We start from the raw sequence: 23,538 nt of genomic DNA on the forward strand, positions 1-23,538 counted from the left end.
TCCACCTTTGTGTAATTTAGCCTCAGTATGATTACAGATGTGCTGTGAAGGCCTCGGAGGTTTGTTTTAGAACATTGGGGATCAAACCGCATCATGAAAACTAAGAAACACATCAGACAGGTGAGGGATAAAGTTGTAAAGAATAGTAAAGCAGGGTTAGGTTATAAAAAAAAAAATAGCCAAAGCTTTGAACATCTCATGGAGCACTGTTCAATCCATTATCCAAAAATGGAAGGCCTATGGGACAACTACTAAGTTACCAATAATGGCTGTCCACCTAAACTGAAATCCAAGCAAGGAGAACACTAATTATAGAAGTAGCCCATGGTCCCTCTGGAGGGACTGGGGGAATCTGTCCACAGGACAACTATTAATCTTACACTCCACAAATCTGGAATTTTATGAAAGAGTGGCAAGAAGAAAGGAAACCATAAAAAGTCCATTTGCAGTTTACAAAAAAGCAATGTAGGGGACGCAGCATGTGGAAGAAGGTGCTCTGGTCAAATGAGACCAAAATAAAACTTTTTGGGCTAAACGCAAATCGTTACGTGTGGCAGAAAACTAACACTGCACATTACCCTGAAAACACCATCCCCACCATCAAACATGGTGGTGGCAGCATCCATGTTGCGGGGAGGCTGGTCAGTTGATGGGAAAATGGATGGAGCTAAATACAGGACAATCCTGGAGGAAGACTTGAGATTGAGGCACAGGTTCACCTAGCAGGACAACGATTCTAAACATCCTGCCAGAGCTATAATGAGGATGGTTTAGATCAAAGCATATTCATGTGTGTGAATAGCCCAGTCCCTGTCCTAACCTAAAACCTAAATCCCATTGAGAATCTATCACAAGACCTGAAAGTTGCTGTTCAGATGCCTCCCACCAATCTCACTGAACGAGAGCGAGTGTGCAAAGAAGAATGGGCACAAATTTCAGCCTCTAGATGTCTAATCCTGTCAGAGACAGACCCCAAAAGACTTGTAGCAGTAATTGCAACAAAAGGTGGTCCTACAAAGTATTGACTCAGGGGGCTGAATACAAATGCACCTCACAATTTTCAGATGTACATTATTAAAATATTTCGAAAACCATTTATCATTTCTTAACACTTCACTAATACTTGCTACTTTGTGTTGATAAATCACATAAAATCCCAATAATATACATTAAACTGTGCGAGTGTATTGTGGAAAAATGGGGAAATGTTTACTGGATATAAATACTTTTTCAAGGCACCATATATACTTATCTAGAAGTAGGTGACTCTTCACTAAACTGCTGTCGTTGTAACGTAAAGTCTCAGCTTGGTTACATATTTCCTCTTATAATAAATTTCCCAGTAAAGTAAACAATTTATTTGTCAGACTGATACACTGATAAAAGCAAGAAAAACTTGTGTAGCTTCATATATCCTGCAATATTGTTCTGCAAACTAATTTGTGTCGAACAACTTGTTTATTTAACTTCTAGAAGATTACTTCCATGTGCATGCCATAGAAAAATTATTTAACAAAAAACCTTATACAATTATTCTATTTGGTAAAAGAAAGATTACAGTTCTTAACATTTAGAGTACATCTTATTCTTGACTTGAGCCTTTGAGTTTAGATCTTCTACTGAAGCGGAAATTTATAATATCAAATGGCATAATTTTCTATGCTACTAAGAGTACCCTAGATGAAACATTAACGAAACGCGCGTTGGGTGGGTGTATGCACATATACCTCTTCATTATGGCTCCTTGTCTTCTGTCTTTATATTTTACTCTTCCTTTTTTGGCCTCTTATGTGTCCTTCTCTTTATATTGTTTTTTATTTTATATCTTTACCTACGTCTCCATCTGTGGTTGTTTACTGAGAACGGCCACTTAGCCGTTTGACTTTTGATATTGTTTGCATTTATCATCCTTTGCATATTCTATATGTACATCATTTTCATCCACTTGTTTGTATGTCTGATATTCCCATGTTTTTTATTGAATATTTAATTTAATCTTTAATATGAGTAAAACTTAGTTTTATTATGTCTATACATACCTTTGTTTGTCTTGCATTTTTTCTGTTCTTTGTTGTTGTGATTTTGTTAATGCCTGAGGACACATATTAAGCTACCGGTAATTCTTTATAGAATAAAAGCACCATATGGACAATATCTGAAAGACTTGGTAATTGTTTCAGCATATTTTAAGATCAACTTTGAATGCAAGTTCACTAGAATGTACCGTATATGCTAATATATACTTTGGATACTAATGTACATCCTTATCCTGCTTCCTCATGGGTGGTAGAAACTTTTGTACAACTCTCCCACTGTACAAGAAGTACAATGATCGTAAATGTAGGAGGGGTACATGCCCTGAAGTTGGCATCACTTTTTCTTTTATAGCTATATGGAACGGGTTGAGCAGCTAGCATCGTGATCTTGTGTCTTTGCAAGGAAGTTTCTAATGGATTTTCTGCTTGCACTTGTTCCTCTCCTCTATGTTGTACATCCAATAACAAGTGCAGCAGCACAATGAGCATGTTAAGGTTTATGAGGATATTGAATACATTGATTTTTGAACTGCATTATTGCAATATAGACTATACATACAGGATTCAGGTACTAAGAGCCCAAATTGGTAAATTTGTGTGTTCCCACCAGCCATGACAAGGAGCACCCAGTAGTTGGAAACCTACACAATTAAATTTTAAACTTTTTTTTTTCTGGGTCAAGGTTTACAGATTTAAAGGGCAGATATGATCCAGCTCTAAATAATAATGGCCTTCGATAGACGGAAAGAGTGATAAGCCAAATATAGAGGCAGTCGCCATCTTTAAATGTATGCTACAAAAAAAAGAACAAAAAAGGGCAGCAGCACTTGGTGGACCGGCTGCTCTCCTAAATCAGCAAAGTCTTAATGGTTAAATAGGAAAAAAATTGTTGTGTGATCCAGCCCCTATATATCTTCAATCCATCACTGGGCCCATTGGATGATGATGAGAGAGGATTAGGCTGAGGGATGAGGATGAGTGAGGATGAGGGATGATGAGGATAATGATTGATGGATGATGATTGATGATACCACCACCACCCATGGAGATGCCTTTCTGCACAGAATGTCTCATCATGTACTGTATCCTGCTCTTTTTATACTCCTGCCTGATAAATCATTCTATAAAAGCCTCCATAAAAGGTTCAGAGAAACTATAATAGGTTTTAAATAATCAGTCATTTCTGGGAAGCTGAAGCTCCACCGGCATTGATTTGTCCTACGTCCTAACAACGCATAAATCTTTTATTTGCTGAGTCCTGCAATTATTTATATAGGTAATTCACTGGCTTACTGCTTCAGGCTTGCTAAGCATTTTCCTGGAAGGAGGTTTCCTAGAAGAAATTCCTTAAGAAACTTCTGTATTTTAATTAACACTATAATATTGGACCGGTAATAAATCTTTGGATGGTCTTTTGGTAGAATCTGAAATGTTCTGGTTATTAGAAGGGATTTCTCTCTATTAGCGGTAAGGCTCCTAGATTCCATAAATCACCTACCAATTACATGTCCGCCAACGAGGATAGGAAGAAAAAAGATGCTCCGAAGTGCAGCCTCACTGTGCATGTAATCTAACGTTTCAGAAATGTCTTAACAAACGTGCCCAATTGTGTGGAGCTTCATTAGAGACCCCCTGTGAATGTAGTCTGTGAGTTTAGGGCAAAAATGGGAAGAGTCTACCCCATTCAAAAAATTAACTGGCAATGAAGTTATTGAGTCGGGCACATCCACGATCATTCATGTTCTCTGCTGTCCCCGACATTGTGGAGAAGGGTGCAATCACTTAAGAGGTTTGTCCATAACTTATTGGAAAAAAGTCACTTAATGACCAAAGGGGGCACAAGTCTGTAGTCACTCTATGTAACCGCAGACTTGTAAATCCTCACAGCGCGCAGTGTGCACGCTGTCAGGATTCTCCAGAGGCAGAAGCATGACAGCAAATCAAGTGCTAGTCACATGCCTCGGTCTCGCGAAATACAAGTTTGAGTGAGGCTGGAAACGTCTAGTTGGAATGCTGCCGGAAGCGTGCAAATCACATACTTGCTGTCACATGACCTCCTGCTCCGACAGCTAGCAAATCCTGACTGTGGCCTACTAAAAGGAGCTTTCCAGTTTACAAAACCCACCAGTAAGATGTAGAGGCGCATCCTTCCCTCTCTTTCTTTCTCTGGAGGATCTAGACTGTCAACAGAAAGCCTATGTCTTCATATGTAATATTTAATTTTCCCTGTGATGGTGCTTCAGGAAAATAGGATACCTTCTGCCAGGTCTCCCTCTAGAATCTAGTCAATCATAGGCACTCAATTAGTCTATTTTTGGAAGACCCTTTGAACAGAGTATCTGTCTAATTTATGCCCTTTAAAATAGCCAGCAGTGCAGTATTTTTTTTCTGTATAATCTTACAACCATGACTAACTAACTTTGGGTTATCTACTGTTAAAGGGAAGGTATCATCTATATATTTTTAAGTAAATAATCAAAACAAGATACTCATACAGACCATTTTTTGATTTTTGATTTCCTAAATCGTAGATTTATTTTTTTTTATTCCATTTTTTTTATATACATGTATGGGGATGTCAATTTTGCCTGACTTTTTCTTAACAATACTTAGAGACCTCTGCTTTACAGCAGCTACATGGTCCAAAGCCAGGAACAGTCTGGAAGTATTCAGACTTCCTTACTCTGTGATCTGTGCAGAGGTCATTGTGCAGAGATGTGAAGAAGTGGATGGGGCGAACCCGTGTCATATCTGTGAGTGTTTGTGTGTGTGTATATGTGTGTGTGTGTGTGTGTATATATATATATATATATATATATATATAATATATACAGGGTGGGCCATTTATATGGATACACCTAAATAAAATGAGAATGGTTGGTGATATCGACTTCTTGTTTGTGGCACATTAGTATATGGGAGGGGGAAAACTTTTCAAGATGGGTGGTGACCATGGGGCCATTTTGAAGTCGGCCATTTTGGACACAACTTTATTTTTTTCAAGAGGGTCATGTGACACAAACTTATTGAGAATTTCACAAGAAAAACAATGGTGTGCTTGTTTTTAACATAACTTTATTCTTTCATGAGTTATTTACAAGTTTCTCTTTGTTTACAGCCATTGACATGTCACAGAGGTTATCACGTGAGGAGCAGATAGAAATTGTGTTGATGTCTGGTGAACGCAGTACTCGGGTCATTGCAGCAGATTTCAATGCAAGACACCCTACGCAAGAAAACTGTCACCACTCCCATATTATTTAGGTGTAGCCATATAAATGGCCCACCCAAAAAAGTTTGCCTTATCACTGAACATAATGTTCTGTGTAAACTGAGGGTCCTGCTCCAATTTTTGTCTTGCCCATTCTGCAAATTCAGCGCGCCGATCTGGGTCACCAACCATTCCCATTTTATTTAGGTGTATCCATATTAATGGCCCACCCTGTATATGTGTGTGTCTATATATGTGTGTGTGTGTGTATGTGTATGTCTATATAATATATATATATATATATATATATATATATATATATATATATACAGTGGGGCAAAAAAGTATTTAGTCAGTCAGCAATAGTGCAAGTTCCACCACTTAAAAAGATGAGAGGCGTCTGTAATTTACATCATAGGTAGACCTCAACTATGGGAGACAAACTGAGAAAAAAAAATCCAGAAAATCACATTGTCTGTTTTTTTTTCATTTTATTTGCATATTATGGTGGAAAATAAGTATTTGGTCAGAAACAAGCAATCAAGATTTCTGGCTCTCACAGACCTGTAACTTCTTCTTTAAGAGTCTCCTCTTTCCTCCACTCATTACCTGTAGTAATGGCACCTGTTTAAACTTGTTATCAGTATAAAAAGACACCTGTGCACACCCTCAAACAGTCTGACTCCAAACTCCACTATGGTGAAGACCAAAGAGCTGTCAAAGGACACCAGAAACAAAATTGTAGCCCTGCACCAGGCTGGGAAGACTGAATCTGCAATAGCCAACCAGCTTGGAGTGAAGAAATCAACTGTGGGAGCAATAATTAGAAAATGGAAGACATACAAGACCACTGATAATCTCCCTCGATCTGGTGCTCCACGCAAAATCCCACCCCGTGGGGTCAGAATGATCACAAGAACGGTGAGCAAAAATCCCAGAACCACGCGGGGGGACCTAGTGAATGAACTGCAGAGAGCTGGGACCAATGTAACAAGGCCTACCATAAGTAACACACTACGCCACCATGGACTCAGATCCTGCAGTGCCAGACGTGTCCCACTGCTTAAGCCTGTACATGTCCGGGCCCGTCTGAAGTTTGCTAGAGAGCATTTGGATGATCCAGAGGAGTTTTGGGAGAATGTCCTATGGTCTGATGAAACCAAACTGGAACTGTTTGGTAGAAACACAACTTGTCGTGTTTGGAGGAAAAAGAATACTGAGTTGCATCCATCAAACACCATACCTACTGTAAAGCATGGTGGTGGAAACATCATGCTTTGGGGCTGTTTCTCTGCAAAGGGGCCAGGACGACTGATCCGGGTACATGAAAGAATGAATGGGGCCATGTATCGTGAGATTTTGAGTGCAAACCTCCTTCCATCAGCAAGGGCATTGAAGATGAAACGTGGCTGGGTCTTTCAACATGACAATGATCCAAAGCACACCGCCAGGGCAACGAAGGAGTGGCTTCGTAAGAAGCATTTCAAGGTCCTGGAGTGGCCTAGCCACAAGGAAATGGGGGGACACAGTAGGTGAAAAATGCTTGTTAATTCAGGTCTGGCAATTATAATAGGGATTTTCATATAAAGCTGCATGATCCGGTCATCAGCCCGTGTGTTTAAGTGCAATAGACAAGTATCAAGTGCAGTTATCATGTGCATGAAGGGTGTGGAGACAGATGAATAGTAGGGTGCAGATTCAGAATAATATTTGGAAGGAGGGAACAGGGCAAAGTTAGCTTGCTGGGTAGTTGATGTGGTAGGCTTGTTTGAAGAGATGGGTTTTCAAAGCGCGCTTGAATAGGTCAGGGCTAGGTATCAGTCTGATCGCCTGGGGAAGTGCATTCCAGAGAGCTGGAGCAGCACGAGAGAAGTCTTGGAGGCGGAGGTGCGAGGTTCGGATTACGGGGGATGTTAGTCTTAGGTCATTTGTAGACTAAATACTTTTTTGCCCCACTGTGTGTAATATATATATATATATATACACACACACACACACACACACACACACACACACACACACTTCCTTGCGAAAGTATTCGGCCCCCTGGAACTTTTCAACCTTTTCCCACATATCATGCTTCAAACATAAAGATACCAAATGTAAATTTTTGGTGAAGAATCAACAACAAGTGGGACACAATTGTGAAGTTGAATGGAATTTATTGCTTATTTTAAATTTTTGTGGAAATTCAAAAACTGAAAAGTGGGGCATGCAATATTATTCGGCCCCTTTAACTTAATACTTTGTTACGCAACCTTTTGCTGTGATTACAGCTGCAAGTCGCTTGTGGTAGGTCTCTATCAGTTTTGTACATCGAGAGACTGAAATTCTTGCCCATTCTTCCTTGGCAAACAGCTCAAGCTCAGTGAGGTTTGATGGAGATCGTTTGTGAACAGCAGTTTTCAGCTCTTTCCACAGATTCTCGATTGGATTCAGGTCTGAACTTTGACTTGGCCATTCTAACACCTGGATAATCAAGAGGATGATGGATAGTCACAATCCATCAAACAAAGAAGAACTGCTTACATTTTTGTGTCAGAAGCAGTGTGAAAGGCTGGTGGAAAGCATGCCAAGAGGCATGAAAGCTGTTTTTAAAAATCTTGGTTATTCCACAAAATATTGATTTCAGAACTCTTCCTGAGTTAAAACATTAGTATTGTTGTTTCTAAATGATTAGGAACTTGTTTTATTAGCATTATTTGGGGTCTTAAAGCACTGGATTTTTTTTTTTTTTTTATTTTTTTTTTTTTTTGACCATTTTTCTTTGTTAGAAAAAAAAAAATACAAAATGTATTGCTTGGAAATTTCGGAGACCTGTTGTCAGCAGACACGAACAATTTACATTTTACTCAAATATATACCTATAAAGAGAAAAATCAGACAAACTAAACATTTGAAAGTGGTCTCTTCATTTTTTTTTATCTGGGGCATACGTAAGCAATGGAGCATGTAGTGAAATAACTTGCATATCCTGAAAGGGCTGTCAAGCCCTATTTCAGGATACTATTCGGAAACTGCATAAAAATTACCTGACAGATTCCTTTTAAGACTTTCTAGTATACTTTTTTAGTTTGTCTGTGCACAGTTCCTGTCAACAGTCTCCAGGATGTTCCCTGGCTGCCTGTGGCTTCCAATCTGAGTTACCTGTCTGCGGCTTTCAGTACCACTGCTAACTGTCTGCTGTCACCAGTACGCTTGTGGTTCCCAGTCCCAGATAGCAGTACTGCAGTCTTCTGGACGTCTCCTATCTTTCTCCAGCTTCTATGGTATTCAGACTTTCTTGTTACTCTGGAGTTCTGTCTGCTACCTGTTCCTGGTCTTTTCGGACCTGTGCTATGTATTTGCCTGTGGCTTTCAGGATGTCTTCTGTTTGTCTGCAGCTTCCAAAACCTCTACTACCTGACTCTAACCTCCAGGACGTCTACAGTCTGCCTGTGGCTTCCAGTAACTCTGCAACCTGTCTTCAGTCTTAGGCTGGTTTCACACTTGCGTTTTTTTGCGCGTTTTTTAGCGCAAAAAACATGCGTTTTTTTCCCTATACTTTAACATAGGTGCACATACACATGCGTTTGTACACGTTTGTATGCGCATGCGTTTTTTTGTAGTGTGCGCTCGGGCGCACAAAATGCATCCTGTTGCATTTTTTGTGTGTCCGACTTGCCCCAAAAAGACACATGCGCACGCAATGCGTTTTTTTACAGCAAAACACCCATTATAGTCTATGGGTGCGCATACGTGCGAACGTATGCGCAAAAAAAGCATGCTTTTTTTAAAAAACGCACCAAAACCCGCAAAAAAACGCACACAAACACATGATGCGTTTTTTTCATGCGTTTGTGTGCGCAAAAAAACGCAAGTGTGAAAGTAGCCTTAAAGACATCTCCTGGCAGCCTGCAGCTACCAGACCCCCATTTAACTCTGTGTCCTGCTTGCCTTGCCCGTCTGTTGCACTGATGCCCGTGTGCCCACCAGGACTTTGGACTTAGAGAATCCACCTCATCTAGCAAGACTCTTCTTGTACAAGTTCTCAGTGCCACTGATCAAATCAATCCCAAACGTCATGATTTAATTAAAAATCAAAGAGAGAACACCTACAGCAAGACCTGATGCTGTGACCTGTAGATACAATACAAATTATATCCTGATTGCATGATCTGTTGCTGGGAGTACCTAAATGTCAATGTGTAGAAACACTTTTTTTTTTTTTTTTTTTATTGAATTCATATGGGCGGACAGAATCGATATGCCACCTTTTTTTTTTCTAGTGCTCACTTTGTGTTTTATCCAGATTATATTATTTGTAGCATAAATTACAGGGTAGAATTGAATGTACAAACATATCTTACTTTGACATTCAGAGTTCCTCTGTCCATCCAAAATCCTAACAAGTCTGTGCTGCTTAACAAAGAACATCCTAGTGTCAGGATCTCATGGTTCAATTACTCAATTCATGCTAATATTTCCCCTTGTGTTCATCACAATTCTCCACTGTCACAGCTCGCATTATGTCACAAACAGATGATTGTTTGGAGCTTCTGCAGGGCGTCTTCTCCTTAGTTTGGATTTTTACCCTATTCTTTTATTTTAATTAGAATTTGGCAGAGAGTAGCACATAAAATATAGTTTACGTTGTTTTCAAGTAGTTTAAAATTTCCAGTTACACAGTTTACACTAAATTAAGGGTTGATAAGTGGACAATAGTAGGGCTGGGACTGGGACTAAAATTCAGTCCTGGCATTTGAAGTTATACAGGCCCACTAGTCACATGGTGACTATATAATATCTTTGTACACTTGTAGGTTACAAGAAGTGAGAGGAGATTAACACGACTATATAACATGTAGTCAGAGCTGTGCCCAGTATTTCAGCTCAGTCCTATTTATTGCTTTTAGGTACAGTACTCCTCCCAAAGCTCTGTCTCCTTTTGTATGCACGATGACAGAATTCCTGGCAGAACTGCTATCCATTTGGCAACCAGACCTCCTGGTCATAGCCGCCCCTGTCACATCTCCCAAGGTTTGAAGAAGGGAAAGAGGGAGAAAGACTGCGTGCCGCTGCAAATTTTAGGCCATGCCCCGGCCACACCCATTTCACAACTAGTCACACCCATGTCCACGCCCAACCACACCCATTTAGCACTGCTGATCACACTGCATGGTACTGAGGGCACAGTGGCTGGCATTATGGGCACACTGACTGGCACTAAGGAAGAGAGAAAACAGAGAGAGAGAAAAAAGAAAACAGAGAGAGAAAGAAAGGAGAGCGAGAGAGAAAGAAAGAACAGAGAGAGAGAAAGTAAAGAAAGAACAGAGAGAAAGAAAGAGAGGAAAGAAAAAGAAAGAAAGGGGAAAGAAAGAACAGAGAGCGAGAGAAAAGAAAGATTAGAGAGAGAACAGAGAGAGAGAGAAAATGAGGGAAAGACAGAACAGAGAATGAGGAAAAAACAGAGAGAAAGAAATAAAGAAATATTCTATAAAGATACTATAGCAGCCCGGCAGGACATATCATGATCCGCTCACATGGCCGGCATCCCCGATTCCAAAGCGATCCTGCTGTCTGCGCTGTCGGAGAAGGACATGGTGTTGGATTTGAAGCATTCCTAGTTCCGTCACAATCTCCTCATGAAATTATCTCCTTTCCGGTCAGCTTACAGCACATCACTTCAGGTGGAACGTCATGTGCGAGTTTTAAAATGCTCCTCGGGGGTCCACCGTGTACTCCTGTGTCCGTGGGAAAAGCCCACTTTGTATGCTTCGTACACACTTGGCTCCACTCCGTTCATCCCGTACACATATGGCTCCACTCCGTACACACACGGCTCCGGTCCGTACACGCGCGGCTCCGCTCCGTACACCTCGTACACGCACGGCTCCGCACACCTCGTACACGCACGGCTCCGCTCCGTACACCTCGTACACATCCGGCTCCGCACACCTCGTACACGCGGCTCCATTCCGTACACCTCATACACACACGGCTTCTCTCCGTACACATCTCCACTATGTACACCTCGTACACACACGGCTCTGCTCCGTACACCTTGTACACACGCGGTTCCGCTCCGTACACCTCGTACACACATGCGGCTCCGCTCCGTACACATCCGGCTCCGCTCCGTACACCTCGTACACATCCGGCTCTGCTCCGTACACCTCGTACACCTCGTACACACGCTCTGCTCCGTACACCTCGTACACACCCGGCTCCGCTCCGTACACCTCGTACACACCCGGCTCCGCTCCGTACACCTCGTACACACCCGGCTCCGCTCCGTACACCTCGTACACACACGGCTCCGCTCCGTACACCTCGTACACACACGGCTCCGCTCCGTACACCTCGTACACACACGGCTCCGCTCCGTACACACACGGCTCTGCTACATCTATCCTGTAAACCCCTCCTGACCCCACACATACATCCCTCATCCAGCACCATACAACCAGCACAGCCGAGTCCTGCAGACACCAAGAGGCAGGGCTGTGAGCACAGGACCTGTGATGAGGTCACAGGAGGGCCGGAGTCAGGGGTCACATGATCAGGGGTCTGGACAAAGGCTCAGAGAAGAGAGCAGGCAAGCGATGCTGTGAGTGGCTGCGGGGGTCTCATGCTAGGGCAAGAATGGAGTGCCAGTGGCCGCATCAGCTGGCAAGCGGCCAGCGGCCAGATGATCGGGCGCTGCCGCCCGCGGCCCACATGACAGTGGCCCAGCGGGAAAATGCCCGGTTGTTTATATTACCAATCCGGGCTGGTTCGGTTTACTACACTCATAATATTTAGGATTTCTGAAACATACTTTGGAGAATGCAGCTGTCTCTCCTCTCTGCTGCGGCCATGTAGAAGAGCGGACACAGCAGAGAGAGAGGTATGTGTGCATGCGCCAGGCTCCAAGACCTCAGACAGTGAGTGCAGCACCAGCTTCCTTCTGAGACAGTGCTCGCTCTGGGCAAGCATGCACTGTCAATCACCTGAGAGGGAGGCGGAGGTGTTCAAATTCATGGAGTTGAATGGTATGCCGAAGTCACGGAGTACATTAATTGTATCTTACAAAAAAACTGCATTTTCGCACAACAGAGATTTTTATTGTGAAGATATGAATTTTTTTATAGGGACATAAATCCCATATATGACTGGGCTTAACTTAAAGTGTAACGGTTGTTTCTGGAGAACTTGCTACAGAATGTGTCTGCCTCTAGCTCCTCCCTCCTACTGTCTCCTCACTTCTCCATAGATTTTCATGAGCAGCAACTGTCATCTCCTTTATTGGTTATGGGAAAGTCTGTACTCACTGAAGACAGATTTTTACCTTTTGAATTGAGCATGAATGATCAGTTTAAGAGGATTAAGAATCCTATTTCTCTGAGATAAATTGCAAACGTTTCATATTTTCATGTGTCCTATTGAATTATGAAAAACAAAATGAAAATGATGGGTATAATTTGATGTGTGTTTTGGGGATGACAGACCGTCTACAAACCATCATAAATATATATAATTTTGTAGAGCTTAACTTAAGTTATTACTGATGTTATGTTACATTTGGAACTTGCCTACAGATGCTTTCACCATTGAAATTTACATGCAGTTTTGTTTTTTTTTAAACAATTTAAAAAAAAATAAAAAAATAGTGAAGTGAAATACAGTATATCCTCTTAATGTAAAAAAAGGCATAAAATGCTATATGTGGCTGCATTCTTAGGAAGGTGTTTTATGTTACTGAGATTGTATTGTATAATGACTACGTAATGGCCTCATATATTGTAGTCGGATAAACATGACGGCTGTAGTTGAATCTATTCTACAAAGTTCTACAAAGGGGCCTCCTGATTCTCCCTCGTCACACGATTTTTGGGAAATAAGGGTTGATGACTTTAAAGTCAAACTTCTGAATTTTGTATCCTTCTGCTAAATAATGTGCCTTCTGTGTAGTTGTGATTTTACATTTTTTTTCCATTACTATCATATTGATGACCTGTCTTTAGGAGTGGTCCAACATACAGCATCCCCACCAATCAGCTTTTTCCATCTCTGGGAGCAGCTGGAGTAGTAAACAACTCAGTCATACTGATTAGCCGATGCTCCTGGGTATTGCACATCAGTTCCTATTCAAGTTGCCAGAACTGGAAACCGTTGATTGGTGGGGATGATGGGAGTTTAATCTTCCTTAGAGGTCATAAATATTATAGTACTAGGAAAGCCCTTTAAAGGGGTTGTTCATTTTTTGGGGAACATTTCTTTTCTTCTTTAAAAGCATGTAATTGTGGCTAAAAATCATTTTTGCAACTGGGTTTCATTACAAATTTTGCATAATTTGCCTCCTATAGTCTCTGTATCACACTGTCTATTGCTGGCTGTAGTATGAGGCAAGCTACATAATGCATCGCTGCCCCCTGAGGCTTTCCAAAAAATATAGGGTTGCCCCCTGAAGCTTTCCAAATAAAGCAGCGCTGCCCCTGAAGCTCTCCAAATAATGCAGGGTTGCCCCCTGAGGCTTTCCAAATAATGCAGCGCGGCCCCCTGAGGCTCTTCAGATATGCAGGGTTGCCACCTGAGATTCTCCAAATTATGCAGCGCTGTCCCCTAAGGCTCTCCACATTAGAGGCATATCTAGGTGGGCGAGTGCAGCATTTGCCCCGAGCACAGTCGGGCAGCTTGATGTGGAGGTCTGACATGACTCCCCAGCGGCTGCATTTTGCCACCCCCGGAGTGGGAGTCGGCCACTTTTGCTTAGCTGACAACCAACTTGGAGAAGCAATTAATTGTACTCTCATCTATCAGACGTGAGTACAATTTAAATCCTAAACACCAGCACTTCTGGGTTAGGACCACGTCAGCAGGGCGACCAGGTCACTTAATCATCCCTCTACAATGCCGCAGAGGCGCAGTGAATGTAAGTCTGATAAGATTTCCCCTGGAGCTGAAAAATTCAAAGATTTATTGTACAAAGGGGATGGATCTAAGGAGACATGAGGGGTAAATGGGCATATTATTGGTGCGGACACAGATTGAGGAGTGTGGGGTTTTGTGCGGATTCAGTATGAGGAGTGAGGGGGTTGTGTGGACACAATATGAAGAGGTGGGGGGTTGTGCGGACACAGTATGAGGAGTGGGGGGGTGTGTGGACACAGTATTAGGAGATGGGGTTGTGCGGACACAGTATGAGGAGGTGGGGTTTGTGTGGACACAGTATGAAGAGGTAGTGGTTGTGCGGACACAGTATGAGGAGTGGGGGGTTGTGCAGACGCAGTATGAGGAGTGGGGGGTTTGTGCGGATGCAATATGAAGAGTGGAGGGTTTTGTGGACACAGTATGAAGAGTGTGGGGTTGTGGAGACACAGTATGAGGAGATGAGGGGTTGTCTGGACAATTTATGAGGAGTGTGAGGGGATATGAGGAAGTTTGGGACCACCATAAGTCTTCCTAGACCTGGCCGTCCACTCAAACTGAGCAATCGTGGGAGAAGAGCCTTGGTGAGAGAGGTAAAGAATAACCCCAAGATCACTGTGGCTGAGCTCCACAGATGCAGTAGGGAGATGGGGAAAAAGTTTCAACCACATTTGGATCCTTCAGACGGAACTTGAAAATTCACCTCTTCAAGAAAGCCTACAGCCTGCAATGACCCCGCTACCTCCTTCTCTCTCACCACTACCGGAGATATCACCTCAACCAACACCGGAACTGCTGCAACCAACCAACCTACTGTCTACTTCGCCACCATCCTGTAGCATGCATCCCGAAAGGGCAGGGTCCTCTCCCCTCTATCAGTCTGTCATTGTTAGTTTGTTTACTGTAAGTGATATCTGTAATTTGTATGTAACCCCCTTCTCATGTACAGCACCATGGAATCAATGCTATATAGTGCTATATAAATAAATAATAATGTGGCCAAGTATATAGATATCATGGATGAAAACCTCTTCCAGAGTGCTCTGGACCTCAGACTTGGCCGAAGGTACACCTTCCAACAAGACAATGACCCTAAGCACACAGCTAAATTAACAAAAGAGTGGCTTCAGAACTCTGTGACCATTCTTGACTGGCACAACCAGAGCCCTGACCTAAGCCCAATTGAGCATCTCTGGAGAGACCTGAAAATGGCTGTCCACCATCCAACCTGACAGAAATGGAGATGATCTGCAAGCAAGAATGGCAGAGGATCTCCAAATGCTGAAAAGCTTGTTGCATCATTCCCAAGAAGACTCATAGATGAACTAGCTCAAAAGGTTGCTTCTACTTAATACTGAGCAAAGGGTCTGAATACTTATGACCATGTGATATTTCAGTTTTTCTTTTTTAATAAATTTGCAAAAATTTCTACATTGTTTTTTTAAGTCAAGATGGGGTGCAGAGTGTACATTAACCCCTTTCTGTCATGTGACGTACTATCCCGTCCATGTGCCCTGGGACTTAATTCCCAGGGACGGGATAGTACGTCACAGCGATCAGCGGCGCCCATGTGGTGAGCGCCGCTGATCGCGGCCGGGTGTCAGCTGATTATCACAGCTGACACCCGGCACAATGTGTCAGGGGCGGTCACGGACCGCCCCCGACACGTTAACCCCTTGCACACCGCGACCAAACACGATCGCGGTGTACCGGGGGTTAAAGGGAAGCATCGGCAGGGAGGGGGCTCCCTCCGTGCTTCCCTGAGCCCCCCACAGCAGCGCAATGTGCAGCGCTGCTGCGGGGGGCTCCATCCCTGCAGGTCTCCGAATCCAAGATGGCCACCCGGACCTTCGGGGGCCTGCAGGGAGCTGGCTTCCTCATGCCTGCAAAGCGCAGGCAAGGAGGAAGCCTTGTGCAGTGCCTGTGACAGATCGCTGATCTGTCACAGTGATCTGTGACGTGACAGATCAGCGATCTGTCACAGGACAGTGATGTTCCACCTGGGACAATGTAATAAAGTTAAAAAAAAAAAAAAAAAGTGTAAAAATAATTTTTTTAAAAAGATCGCTAAATAAATTAAAAAAAAAAATATTCCCTAATAATATTCATTTTTTGGAAATAAAAAAACCCAAAAGTACACATATTTGGTATCGCCGCGTCCGTAATGACCCGCCCTATAAAACTGGTACATTAGTTAACCCCTTTAACTAACCCCTTAAAAAATAAAAATAAAAAAACGAAGCAAAAAATAATGATTTATTATCATACCGCCGAACAAAAAGTGCAATAACGCGCGATCAAAAAGACACATATAAATAGGCATGGTACCGCTGAAAACGTCATCTTGTCCCGCAAAAAACGAGCCACCATACAGCATCATCAGTGAAAAAATAAAAAAGTTATAGCTCGCAGAATAAAGCAATGCAAAAATAATTATTTTTTATATAAAATTGTTTTCATTGCATAAAAGCACCAAAAAATAAAAAAAGACCTAAGTGAGGTATCGCTGTAACCGTACTGACCCGAAGAATAAAAGGGCTTTATCAATTTTACCGCAGGCGGAACGGTGTAAACGCACCCCCAGAAAGAAATTCATGAAACGCTGGCTTTTGTTCATTCTGCGTCCCAAAAATCGGAATAAAAAGCGATCAAAAGATGTCACGTGCCTGAACATGATACCAATAAAAGCGTCAACTCGTCCCGCAAAAAATAAGACCTCACGTGACTCGGTGGGTCAAAATATGGAAAAATTATAGCTCTCAATATGTGGTGATGCAAAAACTATTTTTACAATAAAAAGCGTCTTTTAGCGTGTGACAGCTGCCAAACATAAAAACCGCCAAAACGTCACTACTTCCCTTCCGAACCCCGACGTGTGCCCATACAGTAGTTTTCTCCCACATATGAGGTATCGGCGTACTCAGGACAAATTGGACAACAACTTCTGGGGTCCAATTTCTCCTGTTACACTTGGGAAAATAAAAAAATTGGAGACTAAATGATCATGTTTGTGGAAAAAATACGATTTTTTTTATTTTCATGCCCGGGCATTATAAAAATCTGTGAAGCACTGGGGGGTTCAAAGTGCTCACCACACATCTAGATAAGTTCCCTGGGGGGTCTAGTTTCCAAATGGTGTCATTTGTGGGGGGTTTCCACTGTTTTGGTACATCAGGGGTTTTCCAATCGCGACATGGTGTCCAATCTCAATTCCAGCCAAAAAAGTCAAATAGCGCTGCTTCCCTTCTGAGCTCTGCCATGGGCCCAAATAGTCATTTACACCCACATATGGGGTATCAGCGTACTCAGGACAAATTCCACAATAACTTTTAGGGTCCTGTTACCCTTGGGAAAGTAAAAATTGGGGGTGAAAAGATCATTTTTGTGGAAAAAATATGATTTTTTTAATTGTACCACTGTACGTTATAAACTTCTGTGAAGCCCTTGTTAGTTTAAAGTTCTCACCACATATCTATACAGTTCCTTGGGGGTCTAGTTTCCAAAATGGGGTCACTTGTGGGGGGTTTCCACTGTTTAGGTACATCAGGGGCTCTCCAAACGTGACATGGCGTCCGAACTGAATTCTAGCCCATTTTGCATTGAAAAAGTCAAACGGCGCTCCTTCCCTTCTGAGTTCTGCCATGCGCCGAAACAGTGGTCCCCCCCCCATATATCAGGTGTCAGCATACTCAGGACAAACTGCACAATAACTTTTGCAGTCCACCTTCTCCTGTTACCCTTGGTAATATAAAAAAAAATTGAACCTGAAGTATTTTTTTTGTGAAAAAAGTTAAATGTTCATTTTTTTTTTAAATATTCAAAAAATTCCTGTGACGCACCTGAAGGGTTAATAAACTTCTTGAATGTGGTTTTGAGCACCTTAAGGAGTGCAGGTTTTAGAATGGTGTCACTTGTGGGTATTTTCTATCATATAGACCCCTCAAAGTGGCTTCAAATGTGATGTGGTCCTAAAAATAAAATGGTGTTGCAAAAATGAGAAATCGCTGGTCAACTTTTAACCCTTATAACTTCCTAAGAAATAAAAAATTTGGGTTCCAAAATGGTGCTGATGTAAAGTAAAACATGTGGGAAATGTTACTTAAGTTTTTTGTGTGCCGTATCTCTGTGATTTAAGGGCATAAAAATTCAAAGTTGGAAAATTGTGAAATTTTCAAAATTTTCGCCAAATTTCTGTTTTTTTCACAAATAAACGCAAGTTATATGAATGAAATTTTACCACTAGCATGAAGTACAATATGTCACGAGAAAACAATGTCAGAATCACCAGGATCCATGGAAGCGTTCCAGAGTTATTACCTCATAAAGGGACAGTGGTCAGGATTGTAAAATTGTAAAACCGTTGGGTTTAATGAGAAAAAAATGAACTTTTTTTAATTCACCAAATGGCTGCAATGAAGCAAAGAGGGAAAAATTTAAAGGGGTCTGAATACTTTCCATACCCACTGTAGATGAGGAGAATAATAACTAAGATTCTTGGAACACTGATTGCTGTTAGAGACTTCAAATGTTTTTTTTCTCAGTTGGTAGATGCCATTAATACATTAAATGAATAAAATGTATTATTTTCCTACAGTTCCCCTGCTTGCACCACAAAACATTCATCTAACCAGAACAGACTCGGGCTTAATGTTAGAATGGGAAGATGTTCCACCAGATCTGCAAAACTATAGTCTGCAGGGATACAGAGTACAGTGGGAGCAGGACAATAAAACACAGGTCAGAAATATATCTATATCCTTATATTGTATATATTTAAAAGAGAAAAAATATCTAGAAGACTAAAATGTTCAAAATATATGTAGCTAATGGCATTTGCTTACTTCTGAAGATGCAAAAGGTATTTAGTCTATACTGAATGATGGCCACCACAAAAATCTACAGAGAGCACATGGCTGTCTCCGCAGGTCCAATATCTGGTATAGAGGCCGGGCAGTATGGCTCCTATTTTTCTCCAGGTGGTCTGTACTTCTGCTTGTTAGAAGTCTCACTTACTAATAAACAGATCAGGTGATTTTCCTCATGAGACCCCCAATCTTGGAAGTAAAGGCCCTCTACACATTAGGTGGAAGTCAGCTGAACCAACCCGGTTTTGATGGAACCGGCCAACCAACTCGTGTATGGTGACCTCCTAACTCTTCTGTAGGGGTAGTTCATGGTTGGATTGTTGGAATTCTTTGGCAGCAACTTTCTCCACTCTGTCTATTGACCATACATAAGCATACGGCTAAGGGGTTCAGCGGGCAGCGATCTCTGCCAAGTCTCCCATACAAGACGAATGCTTGCTCTGCCAAGTGATTGCTTATGTGTTCTCTGTGAGAGCCACACTGCCAGATTCCTCTTGCAGAGGCTCTTGTCACCAAGAACAAATGGACCGTCCGTCTGAAATCGGACATGTTGGATCCTCCTCTCCCCCGAAAATCATCTTTTTGAAGTCCCCATACACATTAGAAGACTGTCTGATCCAGCCGATATTGGAGGGTTCGGACAATGCTAGTTCAACCTGTATGGGGGCCTTAAACCGGACACTTAAATTCATGGACGTTCATTTGACAGACTGCCATCTCTCTCAACATCGATCTCATGTGTAGGGCCATCTTAAAGGGAATTTGTTACCAGATTTTTGATACGCCAACTGAGAGAGGCATTCTGTAGGGGCGACGACTCTGATTATAATGATGTCACTTACTGGTCTATTTTCTGCAGTTTTGATAAAATCCCTGTTTTATGTGCTGCAGATCTAGCAGTGCTCAGAATGCTGAGCCCTGTATTACCCCGCCCACACCACTGATGGGCAGCCTTCTGTGTGCACTGTGCATAGGCAGAAAGATGCCACTCCATTTTGATAGAAACTCCTTGTAACTAATTTACAATCAGGCATCCAGATGAGGATCCTGAGCAAAGCAATCACTAGATTAGCTCAGATTTTTATAATATGCATATTTTTAAACTAGGCAACTTTTGAGAAGCAGGCAAATGCCATTAAAGTGCTGAATTATAAAAATAAAGATACTGGTAAATGTTACATCCTTTTATTAAAAGAAGAATGTACACGGTAACAGACTGCACAAATAGAAGCTTTAGCCCATTTCCACATCCTCGGTAGTGAATTACGAAGACATTTGGTGATGAATATTCGCCAGCACACAGTCTGTTCCTTTGTGTTGTGATGTACGACAGTGCTGGTTTTTACAAGGTGCTTGATTTGGGTTTTTATCTAACTTTCTTGACCTAATTGGAGTAATATTCACATGCTGCAAATTTGATGCAAAAATTTCTGCAACTCTGCCATTCATCGATGAGGCTTCCAGCAATCCATGCATGCGCTGCAGGAACAATCTCACTTACATTTATGGAAAAGATTGTCATTATAATTCCTGCAACAGGTCTGCAATGTGTGAATATACTCAGACTAATTTCTCTTTCTATGTCATAAATTTTTTTACTTGGATGCAATCTCCTTGTTTGAGCCTATGTCTATCGTTTCATGGTTCAGTGGGTTCTTTTTCTCAGAGGTTGATTGATTCTTCCTCCATTTACAGGGAGAGATGGCTGTTCAGGGAAATCAAGTCAACCTGACTTTTTGGGATCCTCACAAAGACCTAACTGTGAGGGTCTGTATGGCAAATTCTGCTGGGTGTGGACCTTGGAGTGACTTTGTTCTTGTGGCCTCCATAGAAGAAGCTGGTAAGTAATCCCAACTGTAAGTATGGGTTGTCCATCTTAGTCCTCAAGTTCTCTCCAAAAAGTCTTGTTTTTAGGCTCTTTAATAGAGGGGACACGGCTACATATTTCTCCCAACTTGATATCACACTCCGCAATGAAGTGGGGCGGAATAATCAGGATGAAGTATGAAAACAACTGATCCTTGGAGGTGCCAGGTTGTCAAATGCCCACTGGTCTGATGTATGTGATCTATTCCAAAGGTCCAATATCGAATCCCTGGTCAGCCCCCAGTTAGAAAATCTTGGCACTTAAACATTCATAATAACAGAAGCCAAGCACATCAAATATTATACATCATTAATTACAATGGTCCATGCTCATAATCTAGCAAAAAACTATATTTTATATATAATAATTTAAAATAAAGAAAAAAAGTTACTCTTTTTAGTTTAGACTGTTACAGTTTGCAGTAATCCATCTACAACCCATTTATTTGCCATAGTTGTCCTCACAAGTTGAATTAGTACATCTGGCTCAGTCAGCTGCTATTTCGTTATTTTTAATCTTAATGAGTTGCGATTTGTCAGTTTTTTTCCTTTTAAAGTCCATTCTGAATAGCTAGCACTCATTTAATTTGGAGGATTGTATAAACTGAATTTTCCAAAAATAACTAGTTGGCAGGCTGCTGGGCTTTATTCCTTCCTTTGTGCCCATTTTAGCTGCTATTTGGTATCTGTGTTTGCTCACAACGCTAAACTCCTCTATGCACCTGCAGCTTCTATTTGTGGAATGTTCGCAGTGATTATGTAAAATTTTGAGTGGGCAACTTATTACTGTGCCACATTCATCTTGGTGCAGCCTTCCAAGATGTCTTTTTTTTTTTTTTTTTTTTGTATTGCTCTCCAAACGCTCTTGTGCAAATCTCCAGTTTTTCCCAAATTCTTTTGCATTCACTTTGTTTCCCCCCGCAATATATCATCTTGTCTCTTACTCATACTCTTCGGATTACTTCAGAAATAAAATGCCTACAGCCTCTGATGTCAGCAGTTAGACTAATGTGTATATATGTCAACTCCTTTAGCATCCGTAATAGATCGCTGGCCTAAGATTCATCCATGTATTCTGATTATAGATCAGAGACAGAACTAGAAGATGGCTCTTTGTAATATGTCATTTTCTAGAGCTGGTCATACACAGGCAGTAGTTGTCAGATGAACGCTCGCTCATTCAGCAGTCCGCTGTCCTGAGGCGAAGGAAGCACCAGCCTATGGGCTCTACATATTTTGGGCGCCACGCCGTTGGATGAAAAATATTGATTTGATATGGAATGAAATTTACAATTGGTGTGCTGGCCCAGATAGCCGATGTTGAAGGCCTCCTACAATAAGGGAGTGTCACGATTCCTCCGCTCAGTGAATGATTGCTATGCTGTTCTATGGAAACTGTCTTGCTGAGCTGTCTGTGTCTTGATTGACAGCTTGGTTGTCCAATACTGTGATGGGCTTGCTGGGCTGTTGATGTCTTGATTGACAGCTCTGCTGTCCAATCTGTGACTGCAACGTGCAGGACTTTCTGACTGTGTTCAGTGTTAACTGAGCTGTCTGCCCCTGAGAAGTGCCAGACATAGTTTGTGCTTCTTGGTGAGTGTTAGTCTGATTCTGTTGCTCTGAGTTCTGATCTTCTGCTGCTTGACCCTTTGGACCGTGTTATGACTACCCATTTGTCTTGTCCTTCGGCTTTTGATGCGCTCTCTCTTGTTATTGACCCTGGACTGTGACCTGACTTACGCCTTTGTCTTTTCCCTTGGTTATCTAAATACTCTCTCAGTATCGACCCCGGAACGTCTGACTCTTTTGTCTCACAGCCTGTCTGTGGGTAGTGACTAGAGTTACAGGTAGCTCCGATGTGAGCATTACAACAAGAGGCAATTAAATGAGGTTTCAGCTGTTGTTGGAGAATTCACAATTAGTAGAGGATGGGCATCTCTTCGATTGGGAATGTCAACTGTGTGATTAGCCAAAATGGGAGTGGGGATGGAGGAGAGGTAAGTGGCCACGAGTTCTCACCGACTCTACATCATGGCAGAACACTTAGTAGAAGCTTTAGGAACCCAGATGAATATATGTAGGTTACATCCCAAGTCATCGTGGTCAACCAATCCACTGGGTTTGATCCAGTTCTGCATAAACATGAATGGGTGCTCATCTGTTTTAAAAGGGGAACTTTTATTTTACCGCCCAACCGCTTGTCTATCTTTCTCCAAACTGCCTAACCTTTGTCTCCGAGCAGGGGAAGACACATACAGAAGAGGCCCCTGTGCAAGAACATATGGGCCCTTTGCAGTCCAATAGCTACTCATAATGCACAATTTCACCTGCTGAGGTAGTGGCCCTCATAATTCTTGGGCTCCTCTGTCGCTGAACAGGGTGCACCAAAGATATGTCCTCTCCTGTCTCCGAGTCATGAAGACCTCCATGCACATTGGATTGTTGTCCAACTTTTGTATGGGTTTAGCTACCGGGTTATCTCACAATCCAATGCTCACGTGAGCTCTGCACTGCCTAAAAATACTTCTGTCTTGGGAATAATCTATTTATCTAGCAGATTTTTAACATTGAGTCTCTGTTCACATGTGCTGTAGTTATTTCCATTTTTGGATTAAATTTGGATCATAAATGCGGAAATAAAATGTTTTAGCACAGGACCCATTCATTATAA

General features: G+C 42.0%; 1 protein-coding gene across 1 annotated transcript in view; it reads left to right on the plus strand.

Moving 5' to 3' along the window:
• Positions 1-23,538, plus strand: part of TYRO3 (TYRO3 protein tyrosine kinase) — a 239,960-nt gene that overhangs the window by 144,032 nt on the left and 72,390 nt on the right. The window contains exons 8-9 of the mRNA XM_073586473.1: positions 18,731-18,873; positions 20,697-20,841. Coding sequence (XP_073442574.1) covers positions 18,731-18,873; positions 20,697-20,841 — 288 coding nt within the window. The remainder of the gene's footprint in view (positions 1-18,730; positions 18,874-20,696; positions 20,842-23,538) is intronic.

Source organism: Dendrobates tinctorius, unplaced genomic scaffold, assembly GCF_039654945.1.
Source record: "Dendrobates tinctorius isolate UK_male_01 unplaced genomic scaffold, ASM3965494v1 ptg000010l, whole genome shotgun sequence".
Taxonomy (NCBI): domain Eukaryota; kingdom Metazoa; phylum Chordata; class Amphibia; order Anura; family Dendrobatidae; genus Dendrobates; species Dendrobates tinctorius.